General features: G+C 42.4%; 1 protein-coding gene and 1 long non-coding RNA gene across 2 annotated transcripts; one reads left to right on the forward strand and one right to left on the reverse strand.

Moving 5' to 3' along the window:
* Positions 1–227: 227 nt before the first annotated feature.
* Positions 228–3,080, forward strand: LOC104602286 (uncharacterized). The gene is made up of 3 exons (XR_736054.3): positions 228–873; positions 2,331–2,422; positions 2,596–3,080. It is a non-coding gene; the product is annotated as an uncharacterized LOC104602286 (long non-coding RNA).
* A 12,405-nt stretch (positions 3,081–15,485) lies between these two features.
* Positions 15,486–16,127, reverse strand: LOC148804326 (uncharacterized). The gene has a single exon (XM_088900620.1). It carries the CDS (start codon positions 16,125–16,127, stop codon positions 15,486–15,488), a length of 642 nt encoding a protein of 213 aa, XP_088756746.1.
* Positions 16,128–23,105: the final 6,978 nt, after the last annotated feature.

Below are 23,105 nucleotides of genomic sequence, written 5' to 3' on the forward strand. Positions count from 1 at the left end.
TGACTAAGTCTTACTCTACGGTTAACTTTCCTACATATGATATCATGTGACTAATATATTTATTAAAAATTCCGAAAATACCCTTCCCACCTCCATTCCTAAAAAACCCTTTAACCTCTGTCTACACCAGTTCACCCCAATGCTGCTCATCTTTCTCTCTCTTATCTCTAGGTGAAGTATGAAAAAAACAGAAAAAGAAGAAACGATTAAAAAAAAGGTGATAAAAAATGAAAGAACGAACCCAGCTTCAAACAAAGAAAGGGAGGTAAAAAAGGGGGTCCAGGCTTCTTGCTCGGCGTCGAACAGTTTCAGAGGTCAACGGGTAAGGCTCCGTAGGGATCCAGATCAAGTAATGAACTCGTACGACAAACAGTACCACCTACGCGCTTTCTCTTGGGAAATCGAAAGGCCTTCATTGTTCTTCCATGTCTTTAGTGTTCATCCTTCCTAACTTAAGGAACTCTTATCAGCCGAGGTTCCAAATGGAGTTCAGGCTACCGCTAAGTCTACAAACCGATTCATGTCTGCAACTCACCAAGTGCTGCACCTTAAACGAGGCCAGCAACTCCAATTATGTTTTCTCTCCCTTTTCTATCTACCTTGGTTTTAGCTAGCCTTGTAGGTTGCGGATCCAGCGGTTGAACATTGGCACAGATATTATCATTCCTCAAGTCCCAGAACATCGATCATCTCCAACAGGTTGGCCGTCAACTCGTCGATTCCGTCAAAGGACCTCTAACCATTGGAGGCCCCCATCTCTCTTTTATCAACGGCATTTGGGCTGAAAAATCTGTTAATCTAAAACCTACATTCAAAGATATGGTTAATTCGGTATATAAAGCAGAAGCCGAGGCCATCGATTGCGTGAATAAGGTGAGGTTGATCTCTCTTTCTCTCTCTCTCTCTTTCAGCTTTATTTTAGAAATTTTAATCCTTTCTTCTTAACCTTAGAACAAAAACTAAAGTTTCATTTTGAAAATTTAAAGAAGAATGATGGGCAAAATAGTCTTTTTCATCCTTATGTTAATGGGCACTGACGATCGGGGAAGTATTAGTCAATTGTCAGAAATAATAGAGGTAGCATTAGTCAATTTTAAAACCGTAAGGGTACACTAGGGAAGTATTAGTCAATTGTTAGAAACAGTAGGGGTAGCATTAGTCAATTTTAAAACAGTAGAGGTGTACTTGGTCAATTAGCTAAACCATAAGGGTAATTTAAGAAATTTACCCTAAAAACAATAGCAATCTTGAGGATAATAGCTCTAGCATGCCAAAATCCTTTATATGGGTTAATTAAAATGGTAATGATGCGATTATGCATTTTTTTATCTAAGAGAAAAAGAAAGGTAAGAAATTATTGGAACACCTTTTACAATTGTACCTCTCTGTACATTAGCATAAGTGGCAATTAAATTTACAACTGTTTCTCTCAACAAATAGGGGTGTTCATTATACGGTTAAAACTGTAAAATCGAATCGAACCAAACCGAACTTTTGATTTGTTAGGTCTATAATTATAACGATTTGGTTTGGTTTCACAAATTTGAAAAATACGGTTTATGCTTTACGGTTTGATTTATTAAATTTTATAAACCAAACCAAATCGTAAACTATATTAATATAAATATAATATATATATATATATATATATATATATATGTATATATAAATATAAATCGAATAGTATAAGTTAAGTTATGCTAAATTGTGAATAATATGTAAATATATAAATTAAATTATAAATTTTAATTTTGACTTTCTCTCTCTTCTCTTTGATAATTGATACACAATACCCTACCTGATAGTATTTTGGTTTTCTTCTCAAAGAACACTGAACGGGACTTGAGACTCAAGAGACAACTTCAGTCCTCCCTTCCTCAAAGAATGTCGACGATTTAGTGTTGTCGTTGCCGTTGATTTAGTATTGTCGATCACCGCCAATCATACCTTTGCCGTCCAGCTCCGTAGTAAACACACACACACACACACACACACACACACTCTTTCTCTCTCATTCTCATTATCTGATACAACAAAACCCTAACCATTGTCGCCGCCACACCATTTTCACCAACTCATCGCTGGCCACTCCACCATTGTCACTACTCCCATCTCCCTCTCATCTTGTCATCTCTCTTCCAACCCTAACAAAACGCCCTAATCAAGGAGGCCAGGAAACCCTCTTCCTCTGTTCAACTGAACCCTATCCGCCTTAGTCCGGTTGGTTGCTGCATCTCTTTATCATCTTCCCATCTCCTCTCTAGTCTCTTCTATTATTTGAAAAATAAAATCTCTAATGGCCTAACCCCTTTATCTCTTCTTTGATGCAGTGATACATGTTCAATTGTGAACACCCAGGAGCATAATTGGAATTGGAACTCTAGAAACAAGAACAAAATTCGAATTTGGGCTTGGGAGATAGGTAAAAATATCAACCAATTTTAGAATTTTGGACAAAAGAAATTTAGGATTTATTTATTTTTTAATTATATGTTTATATATGCATGTTTTTTAGCATTAGAAATTTAGAATGCAGATGTTTTTATTAATGTTCAGATTTATTTAATTGATTATTGGCAATTCCTACTTCTACAGTTGCATAAGAGTCTGCATTCAGCATAGGAGGTCGTGTTCTTGATTCTTTTAGGAGCTCATTGAGTCCTAGGATAGTGGAGGCACTCATTTGCACTCAAGATTGACTTCGGTTATCTCCGCAACCACTTAATGTTGAAGAAAAATTGGATGATATTGAAAAATAAAGGTAATAGTTTGTTTTCTTCATTATTTCATGTTCATGATTTTAATATAATGATTTTATACTTGCATTTGTATCTTGATTTACTTTAATTTTCTTGCTACGTAGATATTAACACTAGTTCAATGATTGAGGTAAGTATTTTTCATGCTTTTGGATTTGAAGTACCAAAACACTATCTTTTTGATATGTATTCTCTATGCTTGAGAGTTGTGAACTCAAGAAAACACTTTCATGTTGTATAACTTTGAATTTGTCAAACTCTATCGTTTATGTTGTTATTCAGTTATTCTCCTATTGATATTGATATCTATTTTATTCTTGTTTTGTTAATTATTTGTTTTTCTATACTAGTTTTGTAGTCCAAGTAAAGTATAGAATGGTACAAAGTCCCCAAATCGTATTAGAAATCACACCAAACTGTAATAAAACGGTTTGGTTTGGCCTGAGAATTTTCCAAACCATAATTTACTGGTTTGGTTTGAGAAATTCTCTAAACCGCACCAAACTGGACCGTGAACACCCCTATCCATAGAACCTTTTTTAGTTTATAAACAAAGGAGTATAGATCAACTTAGATATGGCGAATCACATTAGATTAAGAGGGTGTTTTCCATATGAATGATTTTATTCTCAAAAATAAAAACAATTGCCATGCCAAACAAACAATGCATTTTTGTTGATGTGGCAGGTGTTTTTGTTTTAGAAAATTAAACTATATACATTGATGAACACCCTCTAAGATCTTTTGTTTTTGGTACAAATTTGGAACTGGATATATCCAAAGATCTTGGATCTAAGTTAAAATAGATAAGACATGGACTGAATTTGGAAGTTTGCCAACTGAAATCAAATTAAGTGCCTTAACATAGGTCTCAATTCTGATGCAATTTAATTATATTCTAAACACAAAATTCATGCAAAGTAAGCCAATAAGCATTTTGTTAATATCTATGCACAATGTCTTCCCCTCCTTTATATAATCAATATATCTTGAAATCCAATTTAATTTTGTTGTGTATAACTAATATTTTCTAATTTTAATTAACAAATCTATTAGGGCCCATTTGGTTCTAGGTCTGCAAATTGGGCCGGGTTACGTCAGGTTGAGGCCAATTCTAGCCTAACCCTAGGTTCTAAACCTCCAACCCTAACCCTAACCTAACTTGATCTTCAACCTTGACCTACCTAACCCTAACTAGGTTTCTTCAACCATAACCCAACCCAAAGTCAATTTCGGGTTGGGTTGCAACCCAACCTTCTTCCCAACTCTTAAAATCTCGTAGAACTTCTTAGTACATGTTTGGTTCCGTTTACGTTTATTGAGTAAATGTTTTGTACTTGTGTGGTTGTAAAATCGAGAAAAGCAATTGATGAGGGTGTTTATGACACATAGGCGCCATTAGGCACCATATCAACAAAGGTGCCAATAAACGCCTACCTATTGAGGGAAGCTCTAAAATGAAGCTTCCTGAAACAGGAGAGGCGCATACAGATGTGCATAATGAGGCCTTTGCTGATGGGGCACCTATGTGGCAGCATTTACTCAATAAATGTAAACAGAACCAAACACCCTCTTAATCTCATATCTTAACTCAACTCACTACATTTATTAATCATGTGTTTTACTAGTATTTGTTGATGTTTTTATTAGTTCTTTTAGTACAAAATTCAGACAAATAAGTGTTTGAAATGACTATAGTTTATCTTTTATAGGTAGTAAGTTATGGGTGAAAAATATCAAAGAGGAGATGAAGAGTAAAATATTCAAAAAACATAAATATAGTATTAAGATTTTGGTCTTTCTAATTAGCATTAAGTGAAGTGATTATCTTAAAAAGACATGATAGTATGTGGTGGGGGCTATACAATTATCATGCATTTAAACAAATCAGTGTATATGATATGATATATATTATAGAGTTGGGTTGGGCTCCCCGAGGGATCAACTCCTAACCCAACCCAAAGAAAGTCGGGTTCATGAATTTCAATCATATCTCTCACCCAAGCATCAAGCCGACCCAACCTAACCCATCTTTTTCGTGTTGGATTAGGGCCAACCCAGTCCAAGTTGCAGCCTTATTTGGTCTATAATTAGAATTGGAATCAGAGTTGGAACAAGAATTTGTTGGAATTGGAATCGAAATGGTCTATTCCCATAGTCTGTGGTTCAAATAAGAATCAGGTAGACTAGGATTTCATTCCCAAAGAGGGGAAGGGAATGGTAATTCTCTCAAATGGGGGAATGTCATTCCACTAGAAAGGGGAATGCGATTCTAATTCTGCCCAACCAAACAGTTAGAATTGGAATGATCCATTCCGATTCCAATTCCTAACCCTTATTCCCACAAACCAAATGGGCCCTTACTATTTTTTTTTTCTTTTTTTGGTTGTATTTAGACCTGGCAATGGGTTGGGTCAAGGTATTTCGGGTTGATTTTGGGTTGGGTTGTCAAATGCTAGACCCTAACCCTAAATGTTCGGGTTAGGGTTGACCCATGGGTCAATTCGGGTCATCCAAAAAAATAATTGAAATTTAAAAAATGAAGAAAAATTACATGAAAAATGTCAAAATTAAAAGAATTAACCTTAAAATTCCAAATATAAAATAAAAACTTGAACATTTAACAATTTAAAGAGTAAACCATAAAAAGTAAAGACTAAATAATAAAAATTAAAGAGTGGAAACTTCTAACAATGCATAAATAATCCCGATTAGGCTTGACAATTGGGTCAATGGGTTGACCCATGACCCAACCCAACCCAACCCAACCCAACCCAATTTTTTTGGGTCGGGTCATTTTCACATTCAGGTTGCTAAATATGAGACCTCACCCTATTTTTTCGGGTTAGGTTCGTAGGTTGGGTCAACTTTTTGCCAAGTCTAGTTGTATTTGATGCGGCTTTGGCCCTGATAAAGATGGGGTGCCACAGACCTAGACCCAACTAACAAGGTTAGTGGTAATGACTATAATTTATTATGAGTTATGACTTATAATAGATCTTTTATGGGTAACAAATTTTGGGTGACAAACAATAGAGAGGAGATAGAATAAAATATTCAAAAACCTTAAAATATATTATTAAAGTTTTAGTCTTTCCAATTAGCATTAACTATTAACTTAAAAATGACATGATAGTATGTGACGGGAACTATACAACTATCATGCATCTAAACAAATCAATATATGATATATCATAATAAAGTTTTATATTTTTTTTTTATCATTCTTTTTTGTCAAAAGACAGAGTTAGTCACCAAATTATACTCAGTCAGTAGTCTTTTTCTTTGGCAAATTATTAACAATATTTCGTTTTCTGAAATGTTGGAAGAAAAGTTCTCCCTATAGCCTATATATACTCATTAAGAGAGAGATACTGATTGGACCTGAAATTGACACAAAGGCAGTACTTTTGCTGTAACTCACCCTCTCCCCCAACTGAACTTTACTCCTCTTTTTGATAAGTACCCATTTTAAGAGTCACTTTTTGCCTTCATGTGATATGATGATCTGAAATTTCGCTCACTATGGTGGACGGTGGACCCCACTCATCTCCTAGTGCCGTGGCCATTATATGTTGACGATGAAGAGGAGCTAGAATATATCAACTTAGGGTCCATTTGATTCACCCTGGCTTGGAAATTCCAGACGTAGGCCTAGGTTTTGTTTTCAGGCCCAAAAATTTCAGGGTCCGGACATGGTCCTATAATACTTTAAGCCTGGCCCAGCCTACACATATTTATATAATAATAATAATAATAATAATAATAATAATAATAATAATATAATATGACACTTATTATATTTAATTATATACAATATTTTATATTATATACTTATAAAATAAATTTCATATGCATATTATTTGTCATAAAATATGAAATATACATATGTAAAAGATATAAATCCACAATAATAAAATTTTCAAGGATATAATGATTTACCCAATTTCAGTTTTAGCCATTAAGGAGCCCATAACCTCCATAAATTTATATTCACCAAGAACCTGTATGAGAGGACTTCAATTTTGATTGAGCTGCTTTCACTGAGTAGCTTTAAAGAAGCTACTAAAATTAACTTAATCGGAGAAAGCCCTCCCACTCCCAGAGATGCACTAAAAGCTTTTCGGTCCAGCATCTTCAGCTGTTACAAATGGTCTGTTAGAGCTAGCCCATCAAATTCAACTGATGATGATGGGCCACCCCTTGCATGAATGTTGATCCAAAATAAAACCAACCACAAGGCCAAGATTCCTATAAGGGCCAAAAGACTGGTTGGTCTTTCTCTTTCAAGGAGGAATTAGGGCAACCGATTACCGATGGATGAGGGTGCTGTTTTGCAAATATCCTAACACAAATTGAAGAATTGGACTTGAAATTTATTTATTAGTTAGTAGTTATGATTTTTTTAACGAAGATATTTTATTATAAAAAAATTATTGTTTTTTTTTTTATTGGTGGGGCGACGGGCGACCAGACGAGTAAACAACAACGAGAGCGTACGAAGAACAATAAAATTGAGAGAGTTGAGGCAACGAGATGGGCCTTGAAGATGAAAAGCTAGGTGGGTCCTGGGTGTGAAGTACTGGGATTGGTTCATTGCTCTAATAATGATAAATACCATTACCCCCCCATGTTCTATTATATCTTGTTCGAGGCCCACCATCACTATCGCCAAAGGATACTTGATCAAGTGCAAAGCGGTTGTGGGGGCAAGAACAAGATATTATTATTGTTATTAAGTGAAGGATTTTCGGGAAAGAGATTTCAGTTCACACTTGACACTTGACACTTGAAACTAGGCACTACTCCCTAGCAAAGTGCAACATCCATCATCTCTAATCAACATACGGAATTGCAACCTGGCTTCTCAGTGGCATGGGCCTGTATAGAGACTTGATTAATGCTGATTGGTTGAACCGGCCATCTGGGCCTGTATAGAGACTTGATTAATGCTGATCGGTTGGACCATCTCATCAGGTATCACCTTTCTCCGTTTTCTTCTCTCATGCTAACCCAAGCTGCCTTCTTCTCTACGTATGGGTGCTTATGCTTTGCTTTGTTTGATGCACGAGTTTGTGTTTCTTAGTTCAAGGGGTACCACGCACGTTTTTTCACATGTGCCCATCAATCACTCAGCAACATCAATCAGATCAACGGGATACACTAAATTAATTGTAATGGATGCATGATTAATTCAAACTGCAATTAATGATTACTGAGTAGTACTAGTACTGACTATATGTTGCGCAATCTGAGGTGGTACACGAATTGAGAATAGCAAACTTACAGGTCGGTGCCGAGCTTACAAGGATGGTGCCGCACTATGTATCCTATGATTAAAAGAAGTCAGAGGCCCAAGGAGTTGTCCTTGGGTAGACATTCTGACGCTTAAGTTAGTGAGAGGGCGACGAATGATCGGGCCGACCAATGAGGGTACTGGTCCAAGCAAAGTAATTGTATGGGAGCTAGAAGTTGGGGGGCCCTTACCTAGAGCATGGAGTACCTTTTTATAGTCGGGGGTCCATCTCCTAGTCGGATTAGGGTTTCGGGATAATCGGGATAGAGCTCTCTGTCGAGGTTTCCGAGGTAGAGTCCTACTCCTCGGCAGAGTTGTCTTCCCACCCTTATTTGTAGTCAGGCTTATCCGTGTGGCGTGTAGCTGACGTGGTTGGAGGGATAAGGTGGGGGACCATGGTAGTAACATAGCTCGGCCGGGCTCCGCCGACATGGTCGAGCGGAGCTGACGTGGCCAATCTATGCTGACGTGGCCGAGCTATGACTGGGCGGCCACGTGTCTCTCTAGGCTAGCTCAGCCATGACCCCAACACCACTCCCCTAGTTCCGAAGTCAAGGGATGAGGTTCTCTTGGTTTGTTACTCGGTTGAGGAACTTCTGGTGCGTATTGTCCACGCAGTGTCAGTCATTGCTGAGGGAGTTCCGAGCTATTGCCTTGTCCGTGCCGTGTTGGCCATTGCCAAGGAGTCCTCCGATCGTTGGCTGCAGAACTTAAATAAGAACCGAAGTTTTGGTTCCTGAACCACTCCCTTAGTTCTGTTGTCGAGGAGGAGGAATGCTCGGCTAGATTGTTGCGCGACCATGTAGCCTTATCTGACGTCGGGGTTCGGTTGAGGTCGGTACTGGGCACTCCGGTCGGGCCGGAGTCCTTGAGCAGCCCAGCTGAGGATCTACGTCGGTGGTTGGACCGACACTAAGGGTCGAACCGACACAGTTAATAGTTGTAACCGCGGTCTGTTGGGGGCGCCGCTTCGGTTCTCGAGACTTTGTGCGTGCGTTATTGGTCGTGTCGATTGGTCTTTCGAGGCATTGTCAGAGGTGCTTCATCTGTACCGTTGATCTCTCCTCGGTCCGTGCTCGTGGTGACTATAAAAGAAAAGGGGGGGGACCCTCTCCTCTGTATCATTTGCAAGAAGGTGGTTGGTGTTGTTCGGCGGTCATTGCTCGGGAGATTGATCGGTGGGTTGCTCGGCATATAGCTCGGCAAGTTGTTCGGCAGGTAGTTTGGCAAGTTGCTCGGCAGATAGCTTGGCAAGTTGCTCGGTGGTTTTTGTTCCTTAGCTCTGTAGATTGCTCGGTATGTCTCTTTCATCTCGTCGGTCCTCTTCCTCTTTCGGGTCCTCCAGTAGTTCCGATTCCAGCTCTTCTCATGTCTTGAACTATGAGCTTGAGCTAAGAGATTTTGTAGTTGCCGAAGTTAAGGAGGCTGAGGCTGGTCCCTCCGGGATGGAGGCGGAGCTTCCTTTACAGGTAGGTTGCCGGTTTGGCACCACGCCTTGCATCTTAATGCGCCGGGATATGGCTCAAATGCGAGCTATGTACGTCATCCCTGTGGAATACAAATGAGGTGTTCGCTGCCCGGCGAGATGGCCACTAATGCTCAACCCGGTGAGCTATGCGTTTAGCTTGGAGGCTGGGCTGAGGTTCCCGTTTTGCGAGGGGTCATCGAGGTGCTGGGCTGGTACAGGGTGTTGCCGGTGTAGTTATGCCGAACTCCTTTAGGTTCTTGCTCGGCCTCATGTCCTACTACATGGTCCGTGATATTGAATTAACCCTGGGGATGGTGAGCTTTATGCTCCAGCTGAAGCACCACTAGCAGGGGTACTATTATTTCTCTAGTAGGTGGAATGTCCGGTTGCTGGTTGGGGCTCCTTTTTCAGTGAAGCACTGGAAGGAGTCATTCTTCTTTGTGCTCATTCCTAAGGGTCTCCCCTTTCGGGCCGAGCTACGAAAGCCGATGACGAACGTGCCGCAACCCCAGTGGACGATGCTCACTTGGGAGGAGAGGTCGGCCTTGAGCATGATCAATGAAATAAACGTGATCGTGTATACATGCTCGAATATGCTGATGCTCATCAGATTGATGGAGAGGGTGGTTGGTCTGTTTCTTTTACTGTTTGTTTGTCGAGTCATTGTTCCCTTGTTTGCTTTCTACTTATCTTGGGTATTCTGTGTTGTAGGTACAAGGATGGCCAACGAAGAAGAGATTGTTCATCGAATGAGGGCACTTCGGCAGAGGCAGGGGCGAGCTAGTATGCAACTGGAGGCTCGGCCTGAGACAGAGGAGCATCCATGATCCGCGGATAGGGTGGCTCATCGACAAAGGAGAGTTTGGCAGCGGGAGGCCGAGGAGGATGATGTTGTCGTGGTTGACTCTGAAGGGGTTCGTTGTCCTACGAGTGCGTTGAGGACTGAAGCTGGCGGTAGCAGCTCGGGTATGCACATGCCGCGGTGGTCGGTTCGTGTCAACGATAACTTGGAGACACCTGGGGTTCTCGAGCCGTTGCTACAGGGGATCATGACCATGTCGATGGCTTAGGAGTTGGTCGAGGTAGGCAGCGGAGCTTTAGAGTACGCGCTTCTACGGTCTGCTGCCCAGGTGAGTTCCCTTCTTTCTTATCCCTTGTGTTTTTGTTTTTTTTTTTTTGTGCGTACACTTATCATCTTTTTCTACAGAATGCTTGTGCGGCGGTCGCGTTGGTTGATCATCTCCAAGACCTTCGATCAACGTACGAGCGAGAACACTCCGAGTATCTGCGGCATAAGGCTCAGCTGATCGAGCTTTAGACTGCTGTGGAGCGGTTGGCCGCACTAGAGAGGGAGGTGGCCGAGCAGGCCAGCATTGTTCGGGGGCTGAAGCAAGAGATCTTCAAGCTTAAGGCGAAGCGGGAGAGGTTGAGGCAGGAGGCGGTTGACCGGTATAAGGCGTCGGAGGAGATGAAGCAGCACATGGATGAGTACGCTGAGGCTTCCTTCGTGGTTGGATTCAATGTCTTCCAGTGAAGGATCCTTCACTGTCATTCGGAGCTAGCCGAGGAGTCGCAGGGCTGGGGTGCTTGTGATTCGGATACTCTGTAGGGTTCCGCCGAGGAAGCCGATGAGGAGGCTGAAGACGAGGTTGAAGCTGTTGACCCTGCCACCGAGGATTGAGCGGCTATTTCTTCCATTCTTTTTCTGTTTTTTGCCATGCTCTTCTCCCTTTTTTTTCTTGGCTCAGTATGCCGAGCCTTAAACGATGTAATGGACCATCTTGAGTTGAATATTAACGCTTCTTTGTATTGACTATATGTATGCCTCTTGCTGTTGCTGTTCTTACTTGTGCCTTTTTCTGGCCGGGCTATTGCATGTGTAGAGCCGGGCTATGCCTTGGCGTCCTCTTCGTACTTGTGCAATTTTAGTTCGTTGGTCGAGGCATGGCCAACCGGGCTATGCTTCAGTGTCCTCGGTGTAGTTTTGGGATCTTTCGGTTTCTTTTGCTAACCGAGGCATGGCCGGTCGGGCTATTGCGCGGGGTGAGCTGGGCTATGCCTCGGCGTCCCTAGTCTTCTTCTGACCGAGGTATAGTTGTCCGATATCTTTCGGTTCTCGAGCTCTCTACAATGGGATGCTTAGTTTCTGGTCTCGGGAGCCTTTGGGGCCCTTCTACGGCTAGTCGCTTCCCAGCTAGCTCAGTCGTTAAGCCGGCGGTTGTGCGGAGTTTCACAACCGCCCTCAGGCCTCGGTGGGCGGGGGTGTTCTTTCTCTACGTTTAGGCTCAACCATGGTCAACTGAGTCAGGTAGCTTAGTCGGCGATACGCTGCCGAGCTGGGTGTTATGGGCTCAGCCATTCTGGGATCGGTGGAGTCAAGTTGGTCGATAGTGCGGCTTGGCTTGTGCATATGTAGTGTGTGCGGTGAGCGTATGTGTGCCTGGGAGTTGGAGATGTAGCTTAAAAGAAATGAAACTTTCATTGCTTATAGATCTACTGGTAGTACATCATGAGATTTCCCGAGTTCTAACTCCTCGATATCGGTCGGCCTTCGAGGTCTTCGAGTTTATAAGTACTCGGTTCGAGGACCCTGATGATTCTGTACGTCCCTTCCCAGTTTGGTCCGAGCTTGCCTTCTTCAGGCGTGGGGACTATGACTCTGCGTAGGACGAAGTCGCCTGTATTGAATTCATGTCTACTGGCTTCGGAATCGTAGTGCTTTGCCATCCTTTGCTATTGTGCGGCCATTCTTACATGTGCTCAGTCCTGGGCTTCTTCTACCAGGTCCAACTCCGCGTGTAGATCTTCGTCATTCTGTTCCTCGTTGAATAGCTCAGTCCGGATAGTTGGGGAACCTATCTCTACGGGGACTACGGCTTTGGCCCCATAGGTCTGACTAAAAGGGGTCTCTCCAGTGGCAGTCCACAGGGTCGTCTTGTATGCCTAGAGAATGCTAGGCAGCTCCTTAACCCACCTTCCCTTGGCATGATCTAAGCGCATTTTAGGGCCATGTAGCAAGGTGTGGTTGGTTACCTCGGTCTGCCCGTTACTCTAGGGTCGATGCACTGCGGTAGTCCGATGATCGATTCTTAGGTCGACACAGAGGGCTTCGAACTTCTTATCGATAAACTGTCTCATTGTCCATGATAAGCATGTGAGGGATGCCGAAGTGGCAGATAATACCCTGCCTGAAGAGGTTCCGGGCATTATGGGTGGTAATGTGTGTCAAAGCTTCGGCTTCCACCCACTTCGTGAAGTAGTCCACTGCTATGAGAAGGAATTTCTTCTACGCAACTACGGTGGGAAAAGGGCCATGGATGTCTATTCCCCATTGGGCGAACGGCCATGGGCTGGTGATCGACTTCAAAGGGGCCGTGAGCTGGTGATAGAGATTGGAGCACCGTTGGCAAACTGTTGCACTTTCGAACTAATTGGGCGGCGTCCTGCTTCATCGTCGGCCAGAAGTAGCCCTGTCGAAGTGCCTTATGGGCTAATGTGCACGCTTCGGGGTGACCTCCGCAAATGCCCTCATGTATCTCCCTGAGGACGTAGTCTACTTCTGCTGGGGGGAGACAGTTAAGGTACAGGAGAATGTGAGAGCAACGGTAGAGTTGGCCCTGTATTAGGCAGTACCGGGCCGCTTTGTGTTGGAGCTTCTTCGCTTCTGCTTGTTCTTCTAGGAGAGTACCTTCTCGAAGATATTCGGTTATGGGGTCCATCCAAGATGGGTCATGCTGTACCGGGAGGACGAGAAGGGTCGTTGGTGTGATGCTTGACTGGGCTTGTGTGTCTAGTTAGACAGTTGAGTCAAGGTCGGTCTACAACGAGCTGGCTAACTTCGAAAGGGTGTTGGCTCGGGTGTTCTTGGCTTGCGGGATCTGTTGAATATTGAAGTGCTCGAGTTGTTGAATGAGCTCCTGCCCCTTTTGTAGATAACTTGCCATGGAGGGGGTCCGAGCCTCGAACTGGCCGTGAATTTGGTTGATCACTAGTTGCGAGTCATTGAAGTCCATGATTCTTCGGGCCCCGAGGTCCAAGGCAAGGTGGAGCCTAGCAATAAGGGCCTCATACTCGGCCTCATTGTTGGATGCCTTGAACTCGAACCTGAGGGCATGTTCCAATACCGTGTCGTCTGGGCCGAGGAGGATGAGGCCAGTGCCACTGCCCTGTTGGTTTGACGAGCCATCTACGTACAGAGTCCATACTAGGGGTAGTGGGGCCAGTTTCTCGGTGGTGAATGTACATTCTGTGATGAAATCTGCTAGGGACTGGGCTTTGATTGCCGGGTGGAGTGCGTACTCGATGCCGAATTCACTTAGTTCCACGCTTCACTTGACTAGGTGGCCAGATACTTCCAGCCTTTATAGTATCTGCTTAAGGGGCTGGTCAGTAAGTACTCAGATGCTGTGGGCCTAGAAGTAGGGTTTGAGTTTTCTGGTGGCTGTAACGAGAGCTAAGGCTAACTTCTCTAGGTTGGAGTACCGGGTCTCTATGCCGCTGGGGACTTTGCTGGTGTAGTAGATCGGCCTCTGTACCCGGTCTTCCTCCTTAATCAGCACCGAGCTGACGACCTCATCTCCAGCAGAGAGGTAGAGCAATAGCTTGTCCCTTGGGTTCGGCTTAGTCAGGAGGGGAGGCAAGTTCAGGTACTGCTTCAGCTCCTAGAAAGACTACTCACATTCTTCGGTCCAACGGAAATCTTTTGGTCGCTTAAGGGCTTTGAAGAAAGGGGGGAACCGATCCACAGATTTGGACATGAATCTACTAAGGGTGGCTATTCTTCTAGTGAGTCGCTGCACCTTTTTATGGGTCTAGGGGGATGCCATGTCAAGGATGGCCTTTATCTTCTTCGGATTTGCTTCAATCCCTCTCTGTGTTACCATGAACCCCTGGAACTTGCTGGAGCTGACCCCGAAGGCGCATTTGGTTGGGTTTAGCTTCATCTTGTATTTTCTGAGGGTGTTGAATACTTCGCGAAGGTCGATCAGGTGATGCTCATTCTTCTTGCTCTTCATGAGCATATTGTCGACATACACCTCTACATTTCGGCCGAGCTGTTCTTTGAACACCTCATTCACTAGCCGCTAATAAGTGGCGTCGACGTTTTTGAGGCCGAAGGGCATTACCTTATAGCAGTATAGGCCGCGGTCGGTGATAAAAGCTATCCGCTCCTAGTCATCTGGGTGCATCCGGATTTGGTTGTAACCTGAGAAGGCATCCATAAAACTCAACAACTCTTGTCCCGCCGTTGTGTCGACGAGTTGGTCGATCCTCGGCAGGGGGAAGCTGTCTTTGGGGCAGGCCTTATTTAAGTCGGTGAAGTCAACGCAGATTCTCCACTTTCTGATGGCCTTCTTCACCATTACTACGTTGGCCAGCCAATCGGGGTACTTGACTTCCCGAATGAAGTTGGCGTCGAGCAGTTTCTGTACTTCATCGGTGATCACTTGCCACTACTTTGTGGCGAAGTTCCTCTTTTTCTGTTGCACAGGTTGGTAATGGGGGTCGACGTTTAGTCGATGTGTGATAACTTCAGGATCGATCCCGGGCATGTCCGCTGCTGACCAAGCGGATATGTCGGCGTTGTTCCTCAGTAGTTGCACAAGTTCTTCTTGGAGGTGGTCGTCTAGTAGGGAGTCGACTTGGACTGTCTTCTCGGGGTCTTCTTCAGAGAGGGGGACCTGGATGAGGTCTTCCACGGGTTGGCCGTGTTGTGCCTTTACCTCGTCGCATAGGTCATAGGCCTCCGCCATCAGTGTCTCAGCGGTTAGACGTGGTCCTCGGCAGGAGAGCTGATAGCAATGCCGCACTACTCTCTGGTCTCCGCGTGCTACCCCTATGCCATACATAGTTGGAAATTTCATGGTGAGGTGGTATGTCAAGACTGTAGCCTACAGGGCGTTGAGGGTCGGCCTACCGAGGATTACGTTGTAAGAGGAGGGGCAACGCACCACGATGAAGTCTACCATGGCCGTGGCAGACTGGTAGTGATATCGCCATCCCCGATCAAGAGGGGAAGAGTTATTCTCCAAGTGGGCAGGAGGTACTCTCCCGAAAATCCCATCAAGGGCGTGCCAACCGGCGTGAGCTGCTCTCTGTCGATGCCGATTTTTTCGAATGCATCTTCGAACAGTACATTGGCAGAGCTCCCTGTGTCGACTAGGATTCGCCGCAACTCAAAGTTTGCCACCTCAGCCGTGATGATCAAGGCGTCGCCGTGTAGTGTCTGGACCCCTTGGAGGTCGTCATTGGTGAAGGTGATAGATATGCTATGTTTCTTCTTGTGACCTCGTTCGTCGATCTTGCACAACTGAGCATATCTCTTCCGACCCGAGCTGCTCTCCCCTCCAGCGGCAGTTCCCCCTGATATGACATGGATAACGCTGGCTGGGGGACCTCGGGGCGGCGGTTGTTGATCTTCATCCGTTCTCCGCTCTTCTTTGGCTAGCTTCTCACTTCTGTCGATGAAGCCGTTGAGGTACCCACGCCTGATCAGATCTTCAATATGGTTTCGCAGGTCGAAACAATTCTCTGTATCATGGCTGTGGTCTTTGTGGAACTTGCAGTATTTGTCTTGATTCCTCTTGTTACTTTGCGTCTTCATCTTCTTGGGCCACCTGACGTAGTTGTGGTTACGGATTTGCATCAGAATTTCAGACCGTGGAATACTGAGTGGCGTGAAATTCTGATAGGTTGGTGGAGGGGTCCGACGTCTATGGTCTGGTCGACGATCCTATCTCTTGTGATCTCTGTTTGACCTCTCGGATTTCCGCTCGTCGGTATCTCTCCTTTTCTTATTGAGTTTCTCATCTTTGTCTCTGAGCTGCGCCTAAGCATCCTCGGCGTTGATATACTTCTACTCATGGCTCATTAGCGCGGCTAGCGTCTGAGAAGGATTTTTGGAAATGGAGAAGTTGAACGATGAAGGGCGGTGCCCGTGCTATATGGCCGTAACTGCAACCGATTGGTTCAAGTCTCTGACCTGAAGTGCTTCCTTATTGAACCTTGCCAGCTAATCTCTGAGGGACTCCGCTTTCTTCTGTTGGATTTGCACGAGGCTGACTGAAGTTTTCTAGTGCTTCTGGCTAGCGGTGAACTGTGCTAGAAACTGGGTCTCTAGTTGGTCCCATGATGTTATGGACCGTGGTGGTAGGGGGGAGTACCACGCCAGAGCTGGGCCTTGTAGGGTGGCTACAAGGGCTTTGCACATTAGTCCTTTCGACACGCCGTGCAACATCATTTGAGTTTTGAGTGCCGCGATATGGTCAAAAGGATCGGAGTTCCCATCGTACTTGTCGAACTGGGGGGCTCGCCATCTAGCAGGGGGTATCTCGTCCATGATGTCTTGGACGAAGGGTGGCTCCTTGGTGATATGCATGGTAGCCCACGTGGACTGGTCCACGACGGGCGTCATGCTCTTGTGAGTTTGAGTGCGTTCTAGTTCTTCCAAACGTTGCCGGAGCTCCTTGATCTCGGCATCTCTATTGTCTGGGGCCGCAGTATGTGTGGCCTTCTCCTTCTTAGGTCACGTAGGGTGATCCTTTACTGAGCTTGACTCGGCAACAGAGACCACGAAGGGTGGCGTCCTCTTGCTGAGCCTTTCTTTGGTAGGGATCCAGGCTGATTGGCGTGTTTGGCTATGGTGATCCTGCTCGCGGGAACGGGCAATGGAGGCGGGCCTTCGGGTCGTCTCTTGCCTCTCTCACTTGGACCGTGCTCCCCTCACATTCGACCGACGTACTTTGGGTGAGGGGGGACGACCCAGTTGGGCGGCGCGGCAGACCCCAACGCTTGCATGAACTCGAAGATCTTGTCGACCTTCTCTTGCATAGCTCAGAACTACGTTGGGTCCATGGCAGCTGGGGGCTGTGGGACTTCCTGATGCAAGGAGTCGTGATGTCGGTTATCCCGAGATGGGGAACGACCTGCTAATCGTTCGGACTGGTTTTTAGGCATCTTGATTGGTTTTGGGGCTGCACGGCAAAAGATTTTTCGGGGAGGCTTTTTGTGTGTTCCCACAGACGGCGCCAATCTGATGCTGCTCAATCCGAGGTGGTGCACGAACTGAGAAGAGCAAACAAATAATCCTTGTTGACTGGTTGGTGCCGAGCTTACAAGGATGGTGCCGTGCTATGTATCCTGCGATCAAGAGAAGTCATAGGCCCGAGGAGTTGTCCCCGGGTAGACACTTCGACGCTCAAGTTAGTGAGAGGGTGATGAATGGTCGGGCCGAGCAATGAGGGTGCTGGTCCGAGCAAAGTAACCATATAGGAGCTAGAAGTTGGGGGGCCCTTACCTCAAGCTTGGAGTACCTTTTTATAACCGGGGGTCCGTCTTCTGATCGAATTAGGGTTCCGGGATAATCGGGATAGAGCTCTTCACCGAGGTTTCTGGGGTAGAGTCCTACTCCTCAGCGGATTTTTCTTCCCACCCTTATCTGTAGTCAGGCTTATCCATGTGGCATGTAGTTGACGTGGCTGGAGGGATAAGGTGGGGGACCATGGTAGTAATATAGCCCGACCGGGCTCTACCGACATAGTCAAGCGGAGCCAACGTGGCCAAACTATGCCGACGTGGTTGAATGATGACTGGGCGGCCACATGTCTGTCTAGACTATCTCAACCATGACCCCAACACTGACCAACCAAAAGTAATAAGAGATTCAGTGGAAAGATCGATCGGTAGACGTTTGAGTGGCAATTTGGGGGTGGGGGTATGATCTATTTATTTAAATTTACATCGATTAGCCAGTCTGGACTCTGGATTGTAAGAGCATGTGGTGTGGAGAGTAGAGACTGGAGAGGAGATGCATCATCACCATATATACTATGACTTCTCTGTTCCATTCCGTCCCATATTACCTACTGAAATAACACACTCTACTTCAGCAGACAGCTAACCTCTCCAATTTCTTTAATTACAGCATTAAAATTTCAACATGAGCCACCAATATTTCCTGGGTGTCATAATACCAAATTCAGAAACTTTTTTCTATTCTTTTATTTATTTTCTGAGTAGAAACACTTATTATTATGTAAGTTCATACATGTGGCGAATATAAGCATAAGCGCCAGTAGCGGTAGAAGGTAGCTAACTGCTTATCAAGGCAAAAACCACACAAAATGTAGCCTCATCCAAGACTAAAACCCTTCTTTTGGATATCATTCCGTTTTCTGTTTGTTTGCGATACAAATGCTGAACCCCACCGAGGTATTTATATAAGTATTTGTTTGACATAATGATTAAGGGGTCAAAAATATGCTTTGTGCCGTGAAAAGAGTGTATTATTGTACCCATTTTTTGGATACGTCTGATAATGGGTGCATTTGACCAAAAGTTTAAAGCATTTAATAATGGGGCCCATGCTTTGCACCGATTTCAGACGAAAAGGAATAATTCAAAAACCAGATTACACTGTAAACCACTTTGCATTCTTGAATTAGAAAAAAAGTATTTATGCTTTGGTTTACATGGCAATCAAATACAACCTAAAAGTTTAAAAATAATGGGAGCCCGTGCTATTTACGGGAGAATCCCATATCAAATATGATGATAGGAGGAAGCAATAGTAAAGTAAAAATATAAAAAATTAATTAGGTTAACTAACAAAAAGGTTAGGCTACTTTTCTGTTAACTTTCTATTATTATATTTCGTTCATTTTATTGCTAATGATTTCTGTAAAGTTCATTTTGTGTTATTAAAAGTAAAAGATTTTATTTCTTTTTGTAAAAATTAACACAAAATAGGAAAAATTATAATAAGTTAACACAAAATTTAGGAAAAAATGGAAATAAATTAACACCAAATTCACTAGGAAATCTCACAAATAATTTATCAGTCGGTTAATACTAAATTAGTAAAATGATTAAACTGAAAACTAAATTTCTGTTAATTATACAACCTTATGACTACCCCTAAAATATTTAAACTTGAGCTCCTAAGATAAAATATAAACAGAGCCCCATAATTAAGTCCATGGAGTGCAGCTACAAACCCTTAGCTAAAATCTCTTTAAAAATTAGGTTCCCATCATGCAATCATGCAAGGGGGACCTCAATTAGCTGAGGTACCACCATAACTTGCATTACAGCCTACCAATTATGAAAAAAAAAACAAAACCAAGGGACAAATCAGGACTGTGCATGAAATTGGAAAAAAAATCAGATGGAAAAATAACTTTGAAAATCAGATTATCATTTGCCCTCCAAGAAACCTAGAAACCTGAAGCCAATTTCGAAGTACCTTTTTTTATTCCGCAAATAGTGTTCGATTCAATTGACACCTTTATTCTGGGTTTGTTAGCATCATTGCACAGTTGCTCTGTTCCTTTGCAGTGCTCCTCGGTTTTGATTGCCCTGCTCCGGTCCAATTTCATCCTGCTTCCTGCAGTTGCTCTGTTTTGATGAGTCCTATACATAATAGGCTCCTGATTTCTTGATTTCTAGATCCAATTTCCATATGTATTAGAATGATTCACATATGTTAGTTTAATAAAAAGGAAAGGGGACGAGAGAGGGCGCCTTCGGAGGTGGTAACTTGCGAGAGCTTAGAATGGTATAAAGAGGAGAGAGGCAACGAAGGAGAACACTTAGTTGGGAAAGGGGGAAAAGGAGGGACATGCTGACGAAATGTTAACGTAAATGGGGACTGTTTTACTTTTACATAACGCTCTAAAAATACATTGAAATGGAGGAGAATAAGCAAGACTTAGTTTGGAAGAGGTACAAATGTAAATATGTAGAGTGCAAAACCTTATATTTTATATTATTTTGTACATATATTTTGTATTTGTACTCTTTCTAAACTGAGTACTTTTAGAAGGAGTACAAATATAAATATGCACAGTACAAATACATACAAAATATAAAGTTTTGCATTCTACAAATTTATATTTGTATTCTTTCCAAACTAAACCGAAAGTAAAAGTTTGGATTTTACCTATCAATGAATCTCAATGGACCATAAATAAATATTTCTGGAGCAAAGAACAATTCTAGAGGATGAAACAGAGGGTGGAGGAAGAAGTATAACAGTTTTGGGAGGCCAAAAATAACAGGTTGAATTTGTGTTTGACCCGGATAGTTGACCTGGCTGGGCCCTATAGATTGGTTAGTATAGAGTACTCTGCCCTTTAAAAAACAAAAGAATCGATGACTTCTTGGCACAACCGAATTTCTTTTCCTTCATCAACAGATATGGCGGTTATGACTTAGGGTCGATTTGGGAGGTGATAGGATTCCCTACTAAACAAAACTTTGGACACTCTGAAAGCATAAGAATACACATTTGGAACATCTTCCTAAGGATTTAACATATATATATGGGAGATATTTCTAATGTGCAAGTGCAATTGTGCAACGGAAAGGTAATGTGTGCAGAGTTTTTGCTTGCAAGAGATCCAATCCAAGCTTAAGAGCCACTTCTGACATTGTAAATAGGTTTTGTATGAAAAGCTATGAAGCTGTATTTGATACAAAACCTAAGAAAAACCCAAAAAATAGGCTTACATGAATTGTGAAATCAACTTTTTAGGTGAAGCTATTTTTGGTAGCTTCTGGGAATCAGGCCAGCTAATATAATTCAATCAATGTTGAAAGCCCTGTCAGACGGGCTCATATGAGAGTTCTGCTTAAAAAATTAAAGCAATATCTTTTTTTTTTTTTTTTCCCTCTCTCTCTTTTCAATTAAAAACCCAATTGAATTATTATTAAGAAATTATAATCAAACTTAGAATCTAAATTGCTAGATCATTAGGGGTGCAAGTCGAGTTTGAATAGCTCGGTTTAAGATCAACCCTAACCCAATCTAACCTGTTTAATACCCAACCATTACTTTGGGTTGGTTCAGTTGGCCTGATGGATCTTCTTCCTTTTACCAAATATTGTTATTTATCCTATTTTAATAATCTCTACTCTTTAGATGGTTTAATGTGGTAAAGGACAAAACCATTAAGCATAGTTGATAATGATGCATGATTCATTAACACAAGACATGATTAGGTCAATCCACTTGTTTATAATTCCGAGATATGCTTAGGAATAGCATAATTAAAATGCCACTCTAATTTGTCTTAAGCTTTTTTTTTTTTTTTTTAAATCAATCTTGAGCACAAAGTATTCAGCTCAAACCTTTTGAGAAAGAGAGAACTTACTCATTTATTATGAGGTTATTATCAGTAATGATTTTATCAAGAAAAAGCTACCTTGGAGAGATAAGATTGCGCAATAAGAGTTTGATCCTATTAGTACCAAACGCTTTTCAGAAACACTTGAAAAATAATTCTTCTCTTGTTTGATTTGAAGGAAAATGTAAGGAAAGGAAGGGAAACATAAGGAAACCTTTACAACCCTTGTATTGATCTTCCTATCTTTTCCTTCCTTTCCCTACCTTTTCCTTCAAACCAAACATAGCCTTAACCTCTCTAACCTTCAAAGAAAATTACAATTACATTAAATTTAGGGTAAATTGCTAAAATCTCCCTGAAGCTTCTTAACCTTTTCTGAAGTTTGGTAATTGCAATCATTTCCATGGAACTTTCTGACATAGTTGCAAGTAGACCCCTTCTGATAATATCTTCTAAAAAGAGACAAGAAGATGTCCAAAATATATATATATATATATATATATATATATATATATATATATATATATATATATATTTACCCTTAAATTTAGAGCAAGAATAAGCTTCCTGCTACTAGCAAGTTGAAGTTTCTAAGAACTCTAAACTCTAAAGGGTTCACAATGTGATTTTATTTTTGAAAACAAAAACAACTGCCACATAAGCAAAACAATATAACTATTTTGTTGATGTGGTAATTGATTTTGGTTTCAAAAACAAAATCAATCATGTTTTGTTGAACACCCCCTAAAATGCTAAATCAACTAGAATTGATATTACTAAAATTTCAGGTTTTGTATTTTGGAAGTTACAACTGTTTTGGCTTTATATTGTTATGTTTTTAAAAGTAACTGCAAATGTCAAAAATTAGACCTGGCAATTGGGTTGGGTGGGTCAGGTTAATGTTGGATCAAAACACTTTGGGTTGAATTTTGAGTTGGGACAGCAAATGCTAGACTCTAACATTAAAAATTAAAGTTAGGATTGACTCATGGGTCAATTTGGGTTAATCCTAAAAATAATTAGGTTTTTTAAATAAGGAAAAAATACATGAAAATGTCAAAATTAAAGGAATTAACCTTAAAATTCTAAAATAAAATAAAAAAACTTGAAAACTCAAAAATTCAAAGGGTAAACAACAAATAATAAAGATTAAAGAATGAAACTTTTAACAATACATAAATAGTCCCAATTAGATCTGATAATCAGGTTGGTGGGTTGATGCATGAACCAATTCAACCCAACCTATTTTTTTTTATTGGGTTGGATTGGGTCGGGTCATTCTCAAATTAAGATAGTTAGATATAAGGCCCTAACCCTATTTTTTCGGATTGAATCAGGTCAGGTTAACAGATTTGATCAACTTTTTGCCAGGTCTGTCTAAAATACATTTTTGTCTCAATTCTATTTTCGATAGCCCATGTTCAAAAGCAAAAGGACGTTGACCGTCAGCGTCAGGC

This window comes from Nelumbo nucifera, chromosome 1 (assembly GCF_055504915.1).
Source record: "Nelumbo nucifera cultivar China Antique chromosome 1, China Antique-T2T, whole genome shotgun sequence".
NCBI lineage: Eukaryota > Viridiplantae > Streptophyta > Magnoliopsida > Proteales > Nelumbonaceae > Nelumbo > Nelumbo nucifera.

Excerpts from the sequence above, each read along its gene's own strand:
- LOC148804326 (XM_088900620.1), bottom strand. The coding sequence starts at position 16,127 with ATGAAGACGCAAAGTAACAAGAGGAATCAAGACAAATACTGCAAGTTC.